The sequence below is a fragment of the Acinonyx jubatus genome, chromosome A2 (assembly GCF_027475565.1).
Source record: "Acinonyx jubatus isolate Ajub_Pintada_27869175 chromosome A2, VMU_Ajub_asm_v1.0, whole genome shotgun sequence".
In the NCBI taxonomy this organism is placed as follows: Eukaryota; Metazoa; Chordata; class Mammalia; order Carnivora; family Felidae; genus Acinonyx; species Acinonyx jubatus.
This window is the reverse complement of record NC_069383.1, coordinates 120,521,342-120,540,428: the sequence shown is the minus strand read 5'-3', so window position 1 is coordinate 120,540,428 and position 19,087 is coordinate 120,521,342. Positions and strand designations below refer to the sequence as shown.

At 38.3% G+C, this 19,087-nt stretch overlaps 1 protein-coding gene across 1 annotated transcript; it reads right to left on the bottom strand.

Moving 5' to 3' along the window:
- Positions 1-4,600: 4,600 nt before the first annotated feature.
- LOC128314870 (actin, muscle-like) lies at positions 4,601-18,746 on the bottom strand. Its single transcript, XM_053219031.1, is given in 2 exon segments — positions 4,601-16,287; positions 16,290-18,746. Coding segments are annotated over 2 exon segments (978 nt in total). The 5' UTR covers positions 16,462-18,746; the 3' UTR covers positions 4,601-15,481.
- Positions 18,747-19,087: the final 341 nt, after the last annotated feature.

Genomic DNA, 19,087 nt, shown 5'->3' with positions numbered 1-19,087 from the left:
TATACTCTACTGCCATCCTTCAGCTCAAAAAGGAGTTTTCAAAATCCAGATAGCAGCCATTGCCCATAATGTTTATATGACACAGCTGTATAAGTATGATCTTGCTTCCTTCTATCCCCTATTCCAGTGGTTCCAAACATTTCTATGAATCAAAATTACCCAGGGAGCTTGTTAAACACAGGTTTGCAGGTCCCATCCACAGAGTTCCTAAATCAGGTGATGCGTGGGGCAGGGCCTGAGAATTTGCATTTCTGGCAAGTTCCCTGGTGATGCTGCTGCTGGCCTAGGCACTATACTTTAGCAGCCAGTGCCCTATTCTTGCCTTCAACTCTTGTCTCTACCAACCACTGAAATGGCTAGATTCCTCAGGAAATACTCCACAGCTTCTTTAGGTGTAAAGATATGATCACAACAATCTATCTCCCTTCTTCTCCCATACTCTGATTTCCTTGACTATTTAATTCATTCATTCCACATGTAATTACCAAGCTCCTATGTGCAAGCACAGGCACTAGAAAGTACCACAAGAACAATGTAGAACTGATTGCCAACCTAGAGAGGACACAGCAGATATTAACCAAATGAACACACAAAATACACTAAATTTCCAATTGGACAAGTGCTATGAGGAAAAACAACCAAATTCTGTAAGAGAAAAACCATGAAGGAGACTACAGTGGAGCTTTGTTGGCTTTCACCCATTCAGTATGCATTCTTCCTTGTGTCTCCCTTCCACACTCCTCACCCCACTCCACCCCATGCACACACATATAAGTTCTCCACACTACATTGGTAGAATATCTCAAACACAGGACTCAATGCACTCCTCTAATCTAGGCCTAGCCAGGCCCAGGAAAGAGGGATGTAATAAAGTGGTCTTTAGACATGCCTCCTCCTCCCCCCACCACCTGGTAAAGTAAGTCTCCAGACAGAGAGAATGAGTTCAACAGTGAACCAAGCTGAGAGATGAGAAAGACAGAGGAGACGCAGAACCTAGGAAGTATTGTTTTTGACTGCCTGGATCCAGTCATGCCTGAAGCCAACTCCATCCCTGGGCTCCTTGGTTCAAAGACCCCTGAATTCCTTTTTCTGCCTAATTTTTATCATCTTATTAAACATAACAATTACAAACATAGAAACCTTAATCGTATTTGAGAGCAATATTTCTTTGAAGAAGTAACATTTGAGTTGAGACCTAAAGTATAAGCAAGAGATGGGGCACCTGGTGACTCAGTCAGTTCAGCGTCCCACTTAGACTCAGGTCATAATCTCACAGTCAGTGAGCTGAAGCCCCACATTGGGCTCTGCGCCAACAGCTCAGAGCCTGGAGCCCACTTCAGATTCTGTGTCTCCCTCTCTCTCTGCTCCTCCCCTGCTCACACTCTGTGTGTGTGTCTCTCTCTCTTTCAAAAATAAATAAACATTTAAAAAATTAAAAAACAAAAACAAAAAGAAGAAGCAAGAGAAGTAGCCAAGGGAAGAGTTAAAGGCTAAGATTTTAGGTAAAGAGAACAAATATGCAACGACCCTATGATGGGAAAGAGCTTTCTGAAGGAACTAAAAGCGATAGTGGCATGGGGGATGGGTGTGGTGGGCAAGGATAAGTAAAGAACATTCTTTCCTCCAGCTTCCTAAGGTCCAAAATCCAAAAAAAAAAAAAAAAAAACCCTGTAAATTCTTAGACCTCTGACATATCAATTCTTTTATTTTTTTCAGTCCTTTTAAATGGACCTCTTTAAGCAGGAGCAGCAGCACTAGATAACTTTCATAGCCATTATGAGATGTCAGGCACAGAGAGAAGCCTCTTTGTCTCAGAAACCCATGAGGTAAATGTTATAATTTTTCCCAAATTACAAATAGAGAAAATGAGGCCCCCAAAAACTAAATTATTATAACTAAGGATACCCAATAAGTACAGATAGGAAATAAGAATCAAACCCAATGCAAAGACGATGCCCATAACCACTGTGTTATGTAAACTTCACCATCAAGAAAGAGTGCTGACTGGTTTACAAATCAATCAGTCAAGGTCAAGACAACTAGTTCTAGGAACATAAACTCTAAATGAATAAAACCTGTAAAGGATATACAGACAGATAAGTAAAACGCCAGATAAATAAACACACACTGTATGGCCAATTTCTCTCTGGCTGGTCTAAACCTAGGGCTCAGGAGAAGGCCTATTCCTTCCTGCATTCTTCCCTCATCACATGCATATATTGCCCATCCCACCAATAATCTGGCATCTGGCCGCATACATTTTACTCCTGTGAGATCCTCTGATGAATCTTTGATGACAATCCACCTTTCAGTTAAATGTTTACAGCCCCAAAAGTCAAGATGAGAAACTACTGTAGCATGTCTTACTCAAGTCATTTCTCCTAAGAATTTCAGCCCCACTCCTTTCTGAGTAATATGAGGCACATTATTTAACCTCTCTGAGCCTTAGTTTTTCATCTGTGAAATTACCTTCCTTATGGAGTTGTTGTGAAGATTACATGAAATAATTCATAGTTAGCATTTGGCATTTGGCATTATGCCTAGCACATAGTAAACATTTAATAAATTCCAGCTATTATTGGCCATATTATTATGTATGATATGCTCTAAGGAAATGTAATTTATGAAAATCAGAATTTGCAAATACATAAATTAAAGATTATTAACAATATTAAAAGAACTTTCATTTTACAAATATTTCTCATGGGAATTTTTTTTCTTTTTACATCAAAACTTCTCTAGGAGACAAATGAGACTTGGTCTGTGCTGTTTCTACTCACAACACTTCTGATACCAGATGGGTGGGTTTTTTTCCTCACACCAAACAAATTCTCCAACTCTCTAAATATCAGCTGAGTGGCCTATAATTCAATGCAATTCCAACACTAGGCAGAGTTGGCATCAGACTCCACAGGTTTAAGAGCTGAATCCCATAAGACTACCCTCACTTCTGATGCCAGTTCCAAGTATTTGGTGCCCACAGTACCCACACTTCTATCTGATGTGGCTACAAAGTTGACAGTTCCCACAATACCCCCTTTCAGGTTTGGTAATTTGCTAGAACAGCTCAAAGAACTCAGGGAAAGACTCTACTTACATTTACTGGTTTATTATAAAGAATATAACCAGGAAGAGCCAGATGAAAGAGATGCATAGGCCAAGGTAGGGAGGGGGTTCAGATATTCCATGCCTTTCTGGGTACACTACCCTCCAGCTCCTCAGTGTGTTCACCACCCTCCAGAAGCTCTCCAAACCCTATCACTTAGGACTTTCTGAAGGCTCACTACGTAGGCATGAGTGATTAAATCATTTACTGTTGATTAACACCAATGAATGCTGGAGGTCACAGGTTGGACTGAAAGTTCCAATCCTCTAATCATGCCTTAGTCTTTCCAGTGACCAGTATTAATCCTGAAGCTATCTGGGGGGTCCTCAGCTACCAGTCATCACATTAGGTTACAAAAGATACTCTGATTATTCCAAGGATTACAGGGCTTTAGGAGCTATATGCCAGGAACCCAGGACAAAGGCCAAATACATACTTCTTATTGTATCCACATTTGTGTACCCAAAAGTTAATTTACCACAACATTTGAATTACAGAATTTAATAACCTTATGCCCACAAAGATTTATAGCAAGGAAAAGAATATAATAAAAAAGATATTCTCATTTCTAGAGAATTCAAGCCAGCTAGCAGATATTCCCAAATAATTTATTGTGCAAGAGAACAAAAGAAAGTCCTTCTGCCCTGGAACCAACTGGAGAGCTGGCCTGCTAATAGCTGGGCGCCACCCAGTTTTGAGAGGTGAGAATAAGTTTATTATAAGAAATTGAGGAAGAGAAGTATCATGTAGCCAACCATTCAATCTTAGCTAAATCACAAAACCTTTATGAACTTGAGTTTCCTCACTAATGAAATGAGATAGTTATAAAATAGATGATTTTTCAGGCCCCTTTTTGCTTCCAAATGCAATCATCCATTGCCTGGGGCGGGGAACAGTACAAAGAACTTGTCTCAAATAACACAACTCTTCCTTCAAGTGGAAAGCATGCTGTTTTACTTCAACCTCTCACTCTATCCCTTGCTGTAACCCAAACTAGACAGCAATTTTATCTGCAAGAAAGGAAATGAACTGACGATTTTAAGGATCAGGTCACAGAGGTGCCATCCTGACAGCCCCAGTGATATGCCCTTTACAGCTTATACATGCAAAGAAGAGACATCTTCTTTTTCTTCCTTCCAGTTTTATTGATAAGTTCTGGGAAAGAGAGATTTTAAGCAGTCAGGCAGGTGTAACAACCTTCCCTTAAAAAACCACTACGCCTTGATAACATAGATCTTTATGTTACAAAATCACGGTATTTATCAGAGGAGTAGGTCAACAGTGCATGCTATTATCCTGGCAAGGGAGAATCCTCACAATGGGAGGGAAATATGTATGCTGTATGGGAATCTTGGATATAAAAATCACCCTACCTTTATAGCATGGTCATCGATACTATATTGACTCTCAGGGTGATCTCATTACAGAGGAATTCATTTCATGTTTTATTAAGCCTAGGGGAAAATATGTATTTCTTAATGTGTCAAGTGGTAAAGAGTACAGGTGAAAAGTAAATTGGAATGATCAGAAGATGTAACTACAACTAGTGAGTATCCAATGAAACTACTCCCAGACACTCATTCATAAATGTAAAATGAGTTCATTTTAGGCCACTAGACTTGGACATCAGAGTTCTTGATCATAAGTAACACAATCAAGGTTGATTAACAACCAAAAGCCAATATATTGGGTAGAATGTCACAGAACCAACAGGAGCCTGGAAGAGCAGGCTTAGCATCATGCAGCAACCAAGCAAATCCCAGAAAGCCAAGAAGCAAGAAACACAGCAAGCACACTATTGCAGTTGGAGCAGGAAACTACTGCAGCTGCTTCCCAGGATGAATTATTTCCAACTGTAGTTTGTGTCCTTAAATCACTCACTCAAGAGAAAAAAAAGAATCTGATTGCCAGGGCTAGGTCACATGTCAACCCCCCAGAGCACAGAGCAGAGGCTCTGTCTTCTTCAGATTCCATGGAGGGAAACAGGCACCTGGAAATTTACTGTCCCAGCAACCCTAAATGAAATGATGGAGGGCAGTTCTCCCAAAGGAAATCAGGGTACTCTACAGGAGGAAAAATTTATGCTTTCTTGCAGCCAAAAGAAAAAAGAAAGCTATAAACAAAATCTGTACGTGTATTTGTTCATTAATCATTCAATAAAACTTTCAAGGTCATATGATATTATAAAGATAATCCCAGGGCAGCGAAGATCTCACCAGCCAAAAAGTACAATCTCTGATACACTTTCACTACCAGAGATATCCCAAACTGTTGTGCATTAAGGAAGAAAGAGATTCTGATATGGTTGCTATGCCTGTAGTCAAAACAAGACTGTTCAAGCACTTGAGGGCTGGACAAACCCCCACAAGGTCATTGGGTTATTTTACTTCCTCTCCTCCTTCATCTATAGAAGGATAAAAAAATTAGGAGATTGCACAGGTCTAAGAGTCCCTAACTCTCAAATTTAGTAATTCCATGTGTGCAGATGCAGTTGAAAAAGCCTATGGACTTAAGTAAGGCAAATATCTGTACCCTCTGCTAAGCTAGGTTTTCAACAGTGAATCTAAAACAAATGATGTGGACTTATGAAGACTCATCCTCAGATCCGGGTACAAATGGGGTGTTTGGCAGCAGTATACCCTTTGTAGATCAATGGGTAAACACCTCACCTTCTGCGGGAGTTTGGCCAGTGTTTATACTGAGATCTGCAGATGGCATCATGAGAGATGTCATTATGGCCTATCATGTCAATGTGAGTTGATGTGCTTCAAAAACCATCTACATCAAATCTTCCTACTCTGCTGAACAATGAGTTATAAGTTATAGCAATAAAAGTCCTTGTAGGGAGTTTTTACCTACAGAGGGCAATTTTCTTATTTTTTATAACCCATTTTAACTTTTTAATTTAATTATCACAAGCTGTTATTCCTATTCCATGAGGAAGTAGTCAACCTAGACAATTTCAGTCAGTGATTACTAAACTACAAAAAGTGCCACTTTAATATGGTCATTGTTTTTTAATATCCACAAAAGGCTACTCTGCTCTGCTAACAGAACACACTACCAATTTGAACAGTTGAAAATAAAGTATGCAATTCAGTAAGGCCTTAAACTATCACAGTGCAGTTTCAAAATGACTGAGTCATGAAAAATTGTTTGGGCACAGAGGAGCCGACATGAAATGCTGTTAAAGAAGTTTCTTGAGGTAGTCCCTGAATCTGGGTGAGTTAGGTGGGAATATGAGTTATGAAACTGAAGTCAATACTAAATGAGCCCCAGAAAGAAGGGTAGATGGGAAAAGCAGAGTATTGCTGTTCCCTTCCCCAAATAAAAGCGCCAGTGTTTCCAATGATACACCAATAAATATTTCAAGTATGCCAAGACGTGCCCCAACAATTACCAGATTCTCCCAGGGACTAACCAGATCACCCCTGACTAATTAGTTATTAGCTCCTTGTTGTCCATCAGTGTCCCATATGTACTGGACTGATTACATCCTAACCTAAAAGAATTACTCCCATTTGTCTAAGGTATCTAATCTGAGAACTCAGATAATTTTCTACAAGAAACATAATGCTATTTTATGGGTGCTCATGTATACATGGTGCCTGAAAGTATGTGGCATCTGGTCCTGACTGTTTCTAGAACAAGTCACTTACCCTCTGTAAACCTGTGTTTTCTTACTTTTAAAATTAGTGATTAGGTGAGGCACCTGGGTGGCTCAGTCAGTTAAGCGTCTGACTTCGGTTCAGGTCATGATCTCACAGCTTGTGAGTTCAAGCCCCGCATTGGACTCTGTGCTGACAGCTCGGAGCCTGGAGCATGCTTCGGATTCTGTGTCTCCCTCTTTCTCTCTCTGCCCCTCCCCTGCTCACACTCTGTCTCTCTCTCTCAAAAACATTTAAAGTTTTTTTTTTAATTAGGGATTAGGGAGAGGTAGTTCAAGATCACATCATAGGAGGATCCTAGACTTACCTGTTCCCATGGACATAACAAATCTACAGCTACATATGAAACAATTCCCTCTGTAAAAAACACCAAAAAACTAGCTTAACAGATCCTCCACTGCAAACAATAAAAAGGCCGCATTAAGACAAGAAGGAGAAGCAGAGACACAGTCTCATCAAAAATCCTACCTCTGGCACAGCAACCCACAGCAGCAGGAATTAGGAGGGATCACACAAATATAGAGTTTCTCTCTGAGGAGTGAGAGGGTTTCTGGCCCACATCAGGCACCCCACCCATTGGGACCTGTTATGGAGAGATGAGCACCCAAAACATCTGGCTTGGAAAACCAACAGGCTTAAATCTAGGAGAAACATATGATTGTGGAGAAAGGATATTCCACTCTGACAGGGCTCAAATGCAAGCTTGTTCACTCTGGGACCCAACATAAAAGCAGCAGATTGAAAAGCATTTATATCATATGTGAAGGAGATTCATTTTCTAACTTTAAGGTGTCTGCCAAAGAGGCATAAACCTTTGGGACCTTCTCTGAGGACAGGGGAGCAGATGAGTACTATTCTCGGCATTCTGCCTCTGCCTTGCTAGTGCTGACAAGGTGGGCACCATCTTTGTGATCTCCCTCTACATTTCTGGCACTGGCAGAGGCAGGTGTCATTTTCACTCTAGCCCACTAATACTGGCAAGCAAGTGCCCTGGCCCTCTGTACTGTTCATACAGCTGCTTTTAGACCCAGGAACCCGCACAAGGGACACTTATTGAGTGCGTGGCCCTAATGGCCTGGGGGAACTGCATTTCTGGGCTCCGTGGGTTGGAAACAATCAGAGAGACAGTTCAAGAGACAACCAAGAGCTAGAGCAAACTTAAAAGATAAAGTTCATCCCACATACAAGTCCCTTCCTTCAAGACTGTAAGAGATAGCTGTTTAACCTAATATATAGAAACAAACACAGAGAGTCAAGAAAATGAGAAAACAGAGGAATATGTTCCAAATGAAAAGAAAAAAGATAAGCCACCAGAAAAAAAACTTAATGGAACAGAAACAAGTAATTTATGTAATAAAGAGTTCAAATTAATGGTCATAAAAATGTCAGCAAAATGAGAAGAAGAATGGAAGAACACAGTAAGAATATTAACAAAGAGAAAATATCAGAAAGTACCAAACAGAAGCCAGAGAGCTGAAGAATACAATAAATGAACTGAAAAACTGGGACAACTACAAGTGAAATAACATTCATGTTATAGGGGTCACAGAAGGAAAAAACACAAAGGAGCAGAAAACATTTGAAGAAATGGCTGGTTTTCCTAACCTTGGGAAGGAATCAACCTCAAAATTCAGGAATCCCAGATAATTCTAAAGAAGATGTACTTAAAGAGACCCACACCAAGATATATTATAGTTAAAATGTCAAAAGTTAAACAGAGATTCTTAAAAGCAGCAAGAGGAAATAACTTGTTACATACAAAGAAACCTCCATAAGGCTATAAGCAAATTTTTTTCCACAAAATATTTGCAGGCCAGGGGTGCCTGGGTAGCTTAGTTAAGTGTCTGACTCTTGATTTCATCTCAGGCCTCATGATCTCATGGTTGATAGGATCAAGCCCCACATGGGGCTCTGCACTGATAGCATGGAGCCTGCTTGGGATTCTCTCTATTTCTGCCCCTGCCCCACTCACATGCACACTCTCTCTCTCAAAACAAACAAACAAACAAACAAACAAACAAACAAACAAAAAACTTTATAAGCCAGAAAAGAGTGGCATGATATATTCAAAGTGCTGAAAAGGAAAAATTTCCAATTAAGAATATTGTACCTAAAAAAATTATCATTCAGAATTAAAGGAGAAATAATTTCCCAAACAAGCAAAAGGTAAAGGAGTTTGTCACCATTAAACCAGTCTTACAAGAAATGTTAAAGAGACTTCTTTAAGCTGAAAAGGGCACTAATTAGTAAAAAGAAAAAATATGAGAGTAAAAATTTCACTGATAAAGTTAAGTATATAGTAAAAGTGGTCTTACAAAGCTAGTATAAACTTTAAAGATAAAAGGAGTAAAAATAAATATAACTATAATAATTACTTATGGAATACACAAAATTCAAAGATGTAAAATGTAACATCAAAAACATAAAACAGGGGTGCCTAAGTGGGTGGCTTAGTTGGTTACACATCTAACTCTTGATTTCAGCTCAGGTCATTTGCGAGATTGAGCCTCGAGTCAGATGTCAATACAGCACAGAGCCTGCTGTTTGACAATGTACAAATTCAGTGCAATCTCTATCAGTGGAATCTCTCCTCTCTCTCTCTGCCCCTCCCACTCTCTCTCTCTCTCTCTGTCTCTCTCTCTCTCTCTCTCAAAATAAATAAATAAACTTTAAAACACACACACATACACACACACACACACACACACACACACACACACACACACATAGGGGCACCTGGGTGGTGGTTCAGTTGGTTAAGCATCCAACTTCGGCTCAGGTCACAATCTCAAGGTTCATGAGTTCAAGTCCAGCATCAGGCTCTGTGCTGACAGCTCAGAGCCTGGATCCTGCTTTGGATTCTGTGTCTCCTTCTTTCTCAGCCCCTTGCCTGCTCACAATCTGTCTCTATCTCTCAAAAAATAAAATAAAATGCTAAAATTTTTTTTTAATTATTAGCAAACTGAATTCAAAAATATATAATAAGTATCATACATCATGATTAAGTGGGATTTATTCCAAGGGTGTAAGATGGTTCAGCATCCACAAACCTGTTAATGTGATACACCACATTAACAAAATAAAAGGTAAAAATCATATGATCACCTCAATAGATGCAGAAAACCAATTGAAAAAGTTCAACATCCATTTACGATAAAAACTCTCAAAAAGGTGGGTAATAGAATGTACCTCAACATAATAAAGGCCATATATTAGCTACAGCTAACATCATACTCAATGGTAAAAAGCTGAAAGCTTTTCCTTTAAAAGCAGAAACAAGACAAGGATGCCCACTCTCACCACTATAATTCAACACAGTATTTAAATCCTAGCCAAATCAAGAAAAAAGAAATAAAAGACATCCAAATTGGAAAGGAAGAAGTGAAACCATCACTATTTGTGTACAACATGATTTTGCATATAGGAATCCCTGAAGACTCCAAAAATAAAACAAAACAAAACAAAAACAAAAATAACACCTGTTAGAACTAATAAAAAATGTTGGTAAAGTTGCAAAGTATAAAGTCAGTATACAAAAATCTGTTGTGTTTTTATATACAGACTCTCAGAAAGAGAAATTAAGAAAACAATCCTGTTTATAATTACATCCAAAAGAATAAAATGCCTAGGAATAAAATTTAACCAAGGAGGTGAAAGAGCTCTACATGGTAATGTATAAGAAACTGATGAAAGAAACTGAAGGAAAAACAAGTAACTGGAAAGTTATTCCATGCTCATGAACTGGAAGAATCAGTATTTTTTAAATGTCCATATTATCCAAAGCAATGTACAAATTCAATGCAATCTCTATCAAAATTCCAGTGGCATTTTTCACACAAATAGAAGAGCCACAAAAGACTGAATAGCCAAAGCAATCTTGACAGAGAAGAACAAAGCTGGAGGCATCATGCTCCCAGATTCAAACTGTATTGCAAAACTTTAGTAATTAAAACAGGGTGATATGGACATAGAAACAAACACAGAGATCAATGGAATAGAATAAGGACCCCAGAAATAAACCCATGAATATAGGGTCAACTAATTTATGACAAGGAGATAAGAGAATACAATGAAGAAAAGATGGTCTCTTCAATAAAAGGTGCTGGGAAAGCAGGACAGCCACATATAAAATGATGAAAATGGAACTTTCACCATACACAAACATTAACTCAAAATAAATTAAAGATCTGAATATAAGACTTGAAACTATAAAACTCCTAGAAGAAACGGGTGGTTTTCCTTGACATTGCTCTTGGTGATATTTTTTTGGATCTGACTCCAAAGGAAATGGCAACAAAAGCAACAGTAAACAAATGGGACTACATCAAGCTAAAAAGTTTCTGCATGGTGAGGGAAACCATCAACAAAATAAAAAGGCAACCCAGTAAATGGGAGAAGATATTTGCAAATCACATATCCAATAATGGGCTAATATCTACATATATATAAAGAACTTACACAACTTAATATCAAAAGAACAAATAATCTGATTTTAAAGTGGACAGAAGATCTGAAGAGACATTTCCCAAAGAAGACACACAGGAGACCAACAGACATATGAAAAGATTCTCAACATCACTAATCATCCGGAAATGCAAAATCATGATCAAAATCACAATAAGTTATCTCACAATTGCCAGAATAACTATTATTTAAAAGAGAAGAAATAACAAGTGCTAGAGAGGATGTGGAGAAAAGGGAACTCTCATGCACTTTTGGTGGAAATGTAAATTGGTGCAGCCACTATGGAATGTAGCTTTCTCAAAAAATTAAAAATTGTACTACCATATGACTCAGCAATTATACTTCTGGGAATATATCCTAAGAAAATGAAAATACTAATTTAAAAAGATAGACGTATCCCTATGTTTATTGCAGCATTACTTACAACAGCCAAGATATGGGAATAACGTAGGTCACCACTGATGGATGAATGGATAAAAAAAAGTCATGGAATACACATATATATAGCAGAATACTACTGAGTCGTGAAAAAGAATGAAGTTTTGCCATTGTGCAAATATGGAGAGACTTTGAGGATATTATATTAATTAAATAAGTCAGAGGTAAACATACACTGTATGGTTTCAGTTATATGTGAAATCTAAAAAAAAAAACAAACAAACAAAACAAAAGTCACAGACACAGAGAACAGATAAGTGGTTGCCAAAGGGAACAAGAGCTAGAGGGATGGACAAAATGCATGAAGGAGACCAAGAGGTACAAAATTCAAGTTATAAAATAAGTAAGTCATGGAGATGCAATGCACACTATGATGGTTTCAGTTAATAATATTGTATTGCACATTTGAAAATCACTAATAAAGTAGATCTTAAAAGTTCTCATCACCAGAAAAAACAATTTTTTTGTAACTTCTATGAGGACAGATGGCAATGAGACTTGTTCAGATGAATACTTCACAATGTATACAAATACTGAATCGTTATTTTCTATATCCGAAACTAATGCAATGTTATCTGTTAATTTTATTTCAATTTTTAAAAGGGAGAAAAAATACTTCAATCCTATTTCCACTATTCATTTTTCTCAAGAGAAAATATTTTGATCCTTTTTCTACTACTCATTTTTCTCAGTATTTTATGGAACTTTCTACTTCTTCCTGAAAATGGCCAAATTGCTAGAATGGCTCCTGGAATATAGTAGGCACCAATAAATAGTTATTGAATGAATTAAAAAAATCATGGGTCAGACTAAAAATGAATAATTTTTATGATTAAATATTTCTATTTTATGAATTAACATTCAGAGAAAAGAACCAATTTATCAAAGATCAAAGGGAGTATGAATTATTTCATGTCTTTCTCACTTTAAGTAGAAGCAATAATTGGAAACTTTACCTTCTGGTATTAAATGTTTTCTTTCATGTTCTTGCTTTTATTTTTTTTTCCTTTCACAGACTTCTTTTTAACACCAAAGTCCTATGTAGATGCTAGATAGAATCTTTCCATTTCTCAGTTCGCCTACATACTCACTCAATAAGTATGCATATAAATACTTACGTGTTTTAATACATGCACAGAACTCAGCCTGCTGGGATCAAACATGCAAACAAGAATTATTATACATCATGACAATATACCTTGATGGAAAAAGCAAGAATATTTCCCAGGGAGGACCTCTGAATGATACCTATTCCAGAGTTCAGTGATAAAGGAAAGATTAAAGGAGAAAAAGATATGTAAACCGAGTCAAGACACAAAAGATAAGAATGAGTTACCAATTAAAGAGGGGTAGGACAGACAGTCCAGGCAAAAGAAATAACCTGTGTGACATTCCAGAAGCACAAGAGACTAAGATAGCCAAGGAAAAGAAAGAAATTCTAGCAAGAGGAGGCTATGAGGTCTGTAGGCACATGTCCTCAAGAGCATGTCTGTGTATGTGCGTATGTATGTGTATGTATGGAGACATATATGGTAGATAGATATAGATGATGTAGATATTAGGTCTCTCCATATTATGATAATAAATTTTACAAGTCAACTTGACTAGACTAAGGGATGTGCAGATGGGTGGTAAAAACATTACTTCTGGGTGTGTCTCTGAGGGTGTTTATAAAAGAAATTAGGATTTCAATCATTAGACTGAGTAAAGCAGATGGCTCTTACCAATGCAAGTAGGTATAATCCAAACTGTTGAGGGCCTGAATAGAATGAAAACATGGAGAAAGGACAAACTCATTCTTTATGCTTGAACTGATACACTGATCTTCTGCGCCGGTGCATCAGTGCTCTGATTCTTGGGCTTTTGGATTCAGATAGAGGCTTAGACTATCCATCCTGTGGTTCTCATGCCTTAACACATAGCCTGAATTACACCATTTCCTGGTTCTCCAGCTTAGAGACAGCAGATCATGGGACTTCTGGGCGTCTAAAACCACATTAGCCAATACCTATAATAAATCTCCTCCTATATATTTCTCTACCTATATCTCATCAGTTCTGCTTCTTTGGAGAACCACAACTAATACATACATTTTTATGTTAGAGATTTAAGCAGGAGAGTAACACTGATTGAATTTGTATTTTAAAAAGATCACTCTGGTTGAACACAATGAGCAAATCAGACAGAAAGCAGCTACAGTAATCCACTTGAGAAACACAGTAGCCTGGACCAGGACAACAGTGGTAAAGACAGACGTGAATGGAACAGTAAAAACAAACAAACAAACAAAAAAACAAAACAAAAAAAACATGTAGCAGGGAAAATCAACAGGACTTGAGGACCAACCAGATGTGGGGAGGATAAAGGAGACAGAGAAATAAAGGATGACACACATTTTTTTTTCCCTGAGCAATTGTTTGATAGTGGTCATATTCATTGTACTATGGAAGATTAAGAAATTCTGGAAAGAAAGGACAAGAGCAGTCATGAATTTCCTAAGTCTGAGGAACATGTTCAAGGAGAGTAATAACAGACGACACAAGAGATGCAGATTTGGGAGGCATCAGCATTTTGCAGGTAAGATCAGTGAGGGAGAATGTGCTAAGAAAGAAGAGAATACAACTCAGAAAAAAAGCTCTCAGGGATAATCAGTAAATGACTAAATTAACTATTATACAACTCTGTAGAAATGATGCAAGTCCTGAAACTATAATTAGGAAAAATGCTTTATAATATTCTGTTGAATACCTCATGTCCTCACCTTTCTTACGAAAGTAGAAGGTTGGGACAAGAAGCAAGGGAGGCTATCCCGCTGATTTTTTTTTTCCAGTTTACTGCAGCACTTTATTTTCCTCAAACAATGACATGTTGCTGAGAGCCTAATGTTCTCACATGACAGGAGAAAACCAAAAAATGTTGTCATCTCTTAAACAATTGAGAATTGTGTACAAAACCTTAGTATATTAAAAGGATGAATAAATTTACAGGTGTAAATGTAAACTGTTTTCCAACACAAGGCAGTTAGTAACAACCCACAGTGTTCTGGTAGGAAAACACTGGATAAGAAAGGAAAGTGGGTCCTAAACCTCAGACCTTCCTAATCCTGTCAGACCAGAAAGACAAAGAAATTTCAACTGGTTCAAAAATCTTGCCAGCCTCTAGATAATCCTGAAATAGGCAGCTCTCACACATTAATACCCAACTCAGATCAAGAACGTTATGGGGGCGCCTGGATGGCTCAGTCGGTTGAGTGTCTGACTTCAGCTCAGGTCATGATCTCACAGCTTGTGAGGTCAAGCCCCACATCAGGCTCTGTGCTGACAGCTCGGAGCCTGGAACCTGCTTCAGATTCTGTGTCTCCCTCTCTCTCTGCCCCTCCCCTGCTCACATTCTGTCTCTCTCTCTCTCTCTCTCTCTCAAAAAATAAACAGCAAAAAAAAAAAAATTTTTTTAAAAAGAACCTTATGGAGGATGCTCATCAAACCAATGGATTTCTCTTCCATAAACATGTTCTCCCCTCAGCCATGAAATGACTAAGCCACATTCTATAAAAGAGGTTTAAATCAAGGTTATGTACAAGGTATTAAACATATACCAAGAGAAAATTTAATTTGAATACAAAGTCAAAATCAGCAACAATCTTCCATCCAGGGCTGACATCAGATACAAGCTTCAAGGACAAATTTATTTTCAAAGGCGTATTCCAGTTTATGAGGCTAGCATGAAGTGCACACATTTGCCAGGGTAAATTTATACTTAGGAATTAACTCATGCAGCAAATGCTACATAACTGCGTGCAAGACATTTAGAAGCATCTGCAGTGGGAAGTGGAGGGGCCCAACTCTTCATACTCCTGTTTGCTGATTCACATCTGCTTAAAGGTGAATAGCAAGGCCAGGATGGAGCCCCTGATCCACACAAAGTATTTGCATTCAGGAGAAGCGATGACTTTGATCTTCATAGTGCTGGGTTCCAGGGTAGTGCTCCCTTTCTGCATTCTGTCCAAGATGCCTGGGTACATGGTGGTCCCACCATTCGGCACTGTGTTAGAGTACAGGTCCATCCAGATGTCAGAGTCACACTTCATGATGAAGTTGAAGGTGATCTCATGGATACCAAAGGACTCCATACCCAGAAAGGATAGCTGGGAAAATCCCATAGGGCAGTGGTACCACTTCTTGCCCATGGTGATCAGCTGACTATCAGCCAGCTCATAGCTCTTTTCCAAGGAGGAGGAGGACACCACAGTGGCCATTTCCTGCTCAAAGTAGAGGTTGACCTAGCAGAGCTTCTCGGTTATGTCACACACAATTTCCCACTCAACTGTGGTGGTGAAACTGTAACCACTCTCTGTGAATATCTTCAAGAGGTAGTCCATCAGGTCCTGGCCAGCCAGGTCCAGGCACAGGATGGCACAGGGCAGGGAGTACCCCACAAACATGGGCATAGTGTGGGTTACCCTGTCCCCAGAGTCCATGACAATAGCAGTGGTGGAAGTGTTGTAGTGCTCCTTGGGGGCCATGTGCAGTTCATTGTAGAAGGTGCGGTACCAGATCTTCTCCATATCCTCCTTGTTGGTGATGATGCCAGGCTCAATAGGGTACTTGAGGATAGGATGCCTTGCTTGCTCTGGGCCCTGTTGCCCACATAGGAGTCCTTTTGGCTAATGCCCACCATGACAACACCTTGGAGGCAGGGGGTTTCTGACAATGGATGGGAATATGGCGGGGGGACAAGGGACATCATTCCCAGCAAAGCCCACCTTGCATATACCAGAGTTATCATCAGTGATGAGTGCAGGGATCTCCTCTTCCAGGGTGATAGATGGAGGTGGCAGCAGTGGGCATGAAAATGAGTGGTGGGAGGACAAGAAGCATGGGTGGACTGCAGTGAGCGAGACCCTCAATTTTCTTAATTTGTAAGCATCTCAGATCTTTTCCAGTTGACATTGCTAGAGACTAATGTGCCATCTCCCTCCCTTCTTTTAACTAAATGCTGCCCTGAATTACTGCATCCTTCCCCTAGTACCACCATGCCAATTTTTTTTAACACAAATTCACTGGAACTTCTTAAATGTACCAGTCTTCAGGAAAAATGCATGATAAAGAAATATATTAAATGACACAAAGAGCATATGATCATCCAAATTCAAAAGTGGGTCAAATGGTTGTTTCTATAATTAAAAAGTGGCATTTTAAAAGAAAGGGAGCATGAACCATATGGATTACAAGACTCTTAAGAGCCACCCCAAACAAATGCAATATATGGATTTTACCTGAGACCTAATTGAAACAAGCCAACTGTAAAGGTGTTTTAGACTTACAGAAAAGTTGCCATAGTGCAAATAATTGCTTCCCCTAGATTTCCCAAATGTTAACAATTCATTATATTTACTTTAGCATTTTCTCTCTATATATCCACATTCACTGTTTGAAAGTAAGTTGCAAATAAATGCTCCTTTACCCCTAAGTTTCATTGTGTATTATCTAAAGACAAGGACATTCTCTTACAGAATCACAGTACAATTATCAATATCTGGAAATTAACACTAATTAACATTTACCATAGGCTTTATTAAAATTGTCCCATTTGTCCCACTATATCTTTTATTAAAAAAGAAAATACATTTTTTTCTTAATCCAGAATCCAATCCAGAACTACATGTTGTAGTATCTCTGTAGTTTTCTTTAATCTAGAATAATATTTCAGTCTTTGTTATTCATGACTTTGACTTTTGAAGAATAAAGGCCAGTTATTTCGTAGACTATCCCTCAACTTTAGTTTGATTACTTTTTCTTTATTATAGTCACGTTACCACCATGCCTATTAATCTTTGAGGTGGCTTTCATGACAGTGGTGAAGTACTGAGAAGGAAAGCCAAACACATCGCTAACCCAAGGTGTATACTACATTAAGATTAAGATACCAAAATATAGTTTGAAATGTACAAAGGAAACTACTGGTAAAACTATATAGCAAACAAAATTAGTGGGGGTGGAGGATGATAAATATGAGCTGAATTCCTCATCTTTCTTAGCACAGCAACAAGAGAAACCTCCCAAACTGAAAAATCAAGGGTTAGATATAAGCATCTTACAATTACCAGAATACCTAACAAGAGAAATGAGAAATGGCCAAAGATGATTCTTTTCTAATAAATGGACCTGTAGAAATAGAAGGCTGGGGTGGAGGGGCTTTTTTTATTAGATAGACTCTGTCTTCTAGAGTAGTTTTAGGTTCACAGTAAAACTGAGTAGAAAGTTACAAAGAGTTCCATATATGCCCTGCCTCCACTTAATGAACACACAGCGTCCCTGTACCACAGTGATACATTTATAACAACAGATGAACCAACACTGACATACCATTATCACGTAAAGTCCAGAGTTTAAATAGGACTCACTCTTGGTGTTTTAAATTCTATGGGTTTGGACAGACATATAATGGTATGTATCCACCATTATAATATCATACGGAATAGTTTCTTCACTGCCCTGAAAATTCTCTATGCTCTGCCTATTCATCCCTCCCCCCATTCCCATCTTCTGGCAACCACTGATCTTTTTACTATCTCCATAGTTTCACCTTTTCTAGAATGTCATGTAGTTGGAATAATCCAGTATGTAATCTTTCAGACTGGCTTCTTTCACTCAGTTAAGCATTCAAAGTTCCTATGTTTCTTTTCATAGCTTGACACCTCATTTACTTTTAGTAATGAATAAGATTCCATTGTCTGGATATATCACTACTTAATTATCAATTCACCTACTGAAAGTGAATTCACATACTTTTGGTTCCAAGTTTTGGCTATTATAAATAAAACTACTATAAATATCCGTGTGCAGAGTTGTGTGCATAAGTTTTCAACTCTTCTGGAGAAGTACCAAGGAGCACAACTGCTGGATCATATAGTAAGAGTATGTCTAGTTTTGTAAGAATATGACAAACTGTCTTCCAAAGTGGCTCTACCATTTTGTATTCCCACCAGCAAAGAAAGAGAGTCCCTGTTGTTCCACATCCTCACCAGGATTTGGTATTGTCAGTGTTTTGGATTTTTGCCATGCTAATGGTGGTATCTTACTGCTTTAATTTACAATTCCCTAATGACATATTATGTCACATATCTTTTCATATGCTTATCTGCCAACTATAGGTGTCTGTTCAAATATTTTGCCCATTTTTCAAACAGATTCTTCATTCTCTTATTGCTGAGTTTCAAAAGTTCTCTGAATATTTTGAATTTAACAGTCCTTTATCATAAATGTCCTTTGCAAATATCTCCTCCCAGTCTGTGGCTTGTCTTCTCATTCTCTGGACAGTGACTTTGTAAAGCAAAAATGTTTTAATTTTAACACAGTCAAAATTATCACTTATTTCTTTAATAGACTGTACCTTTCATGTTGCATTTATA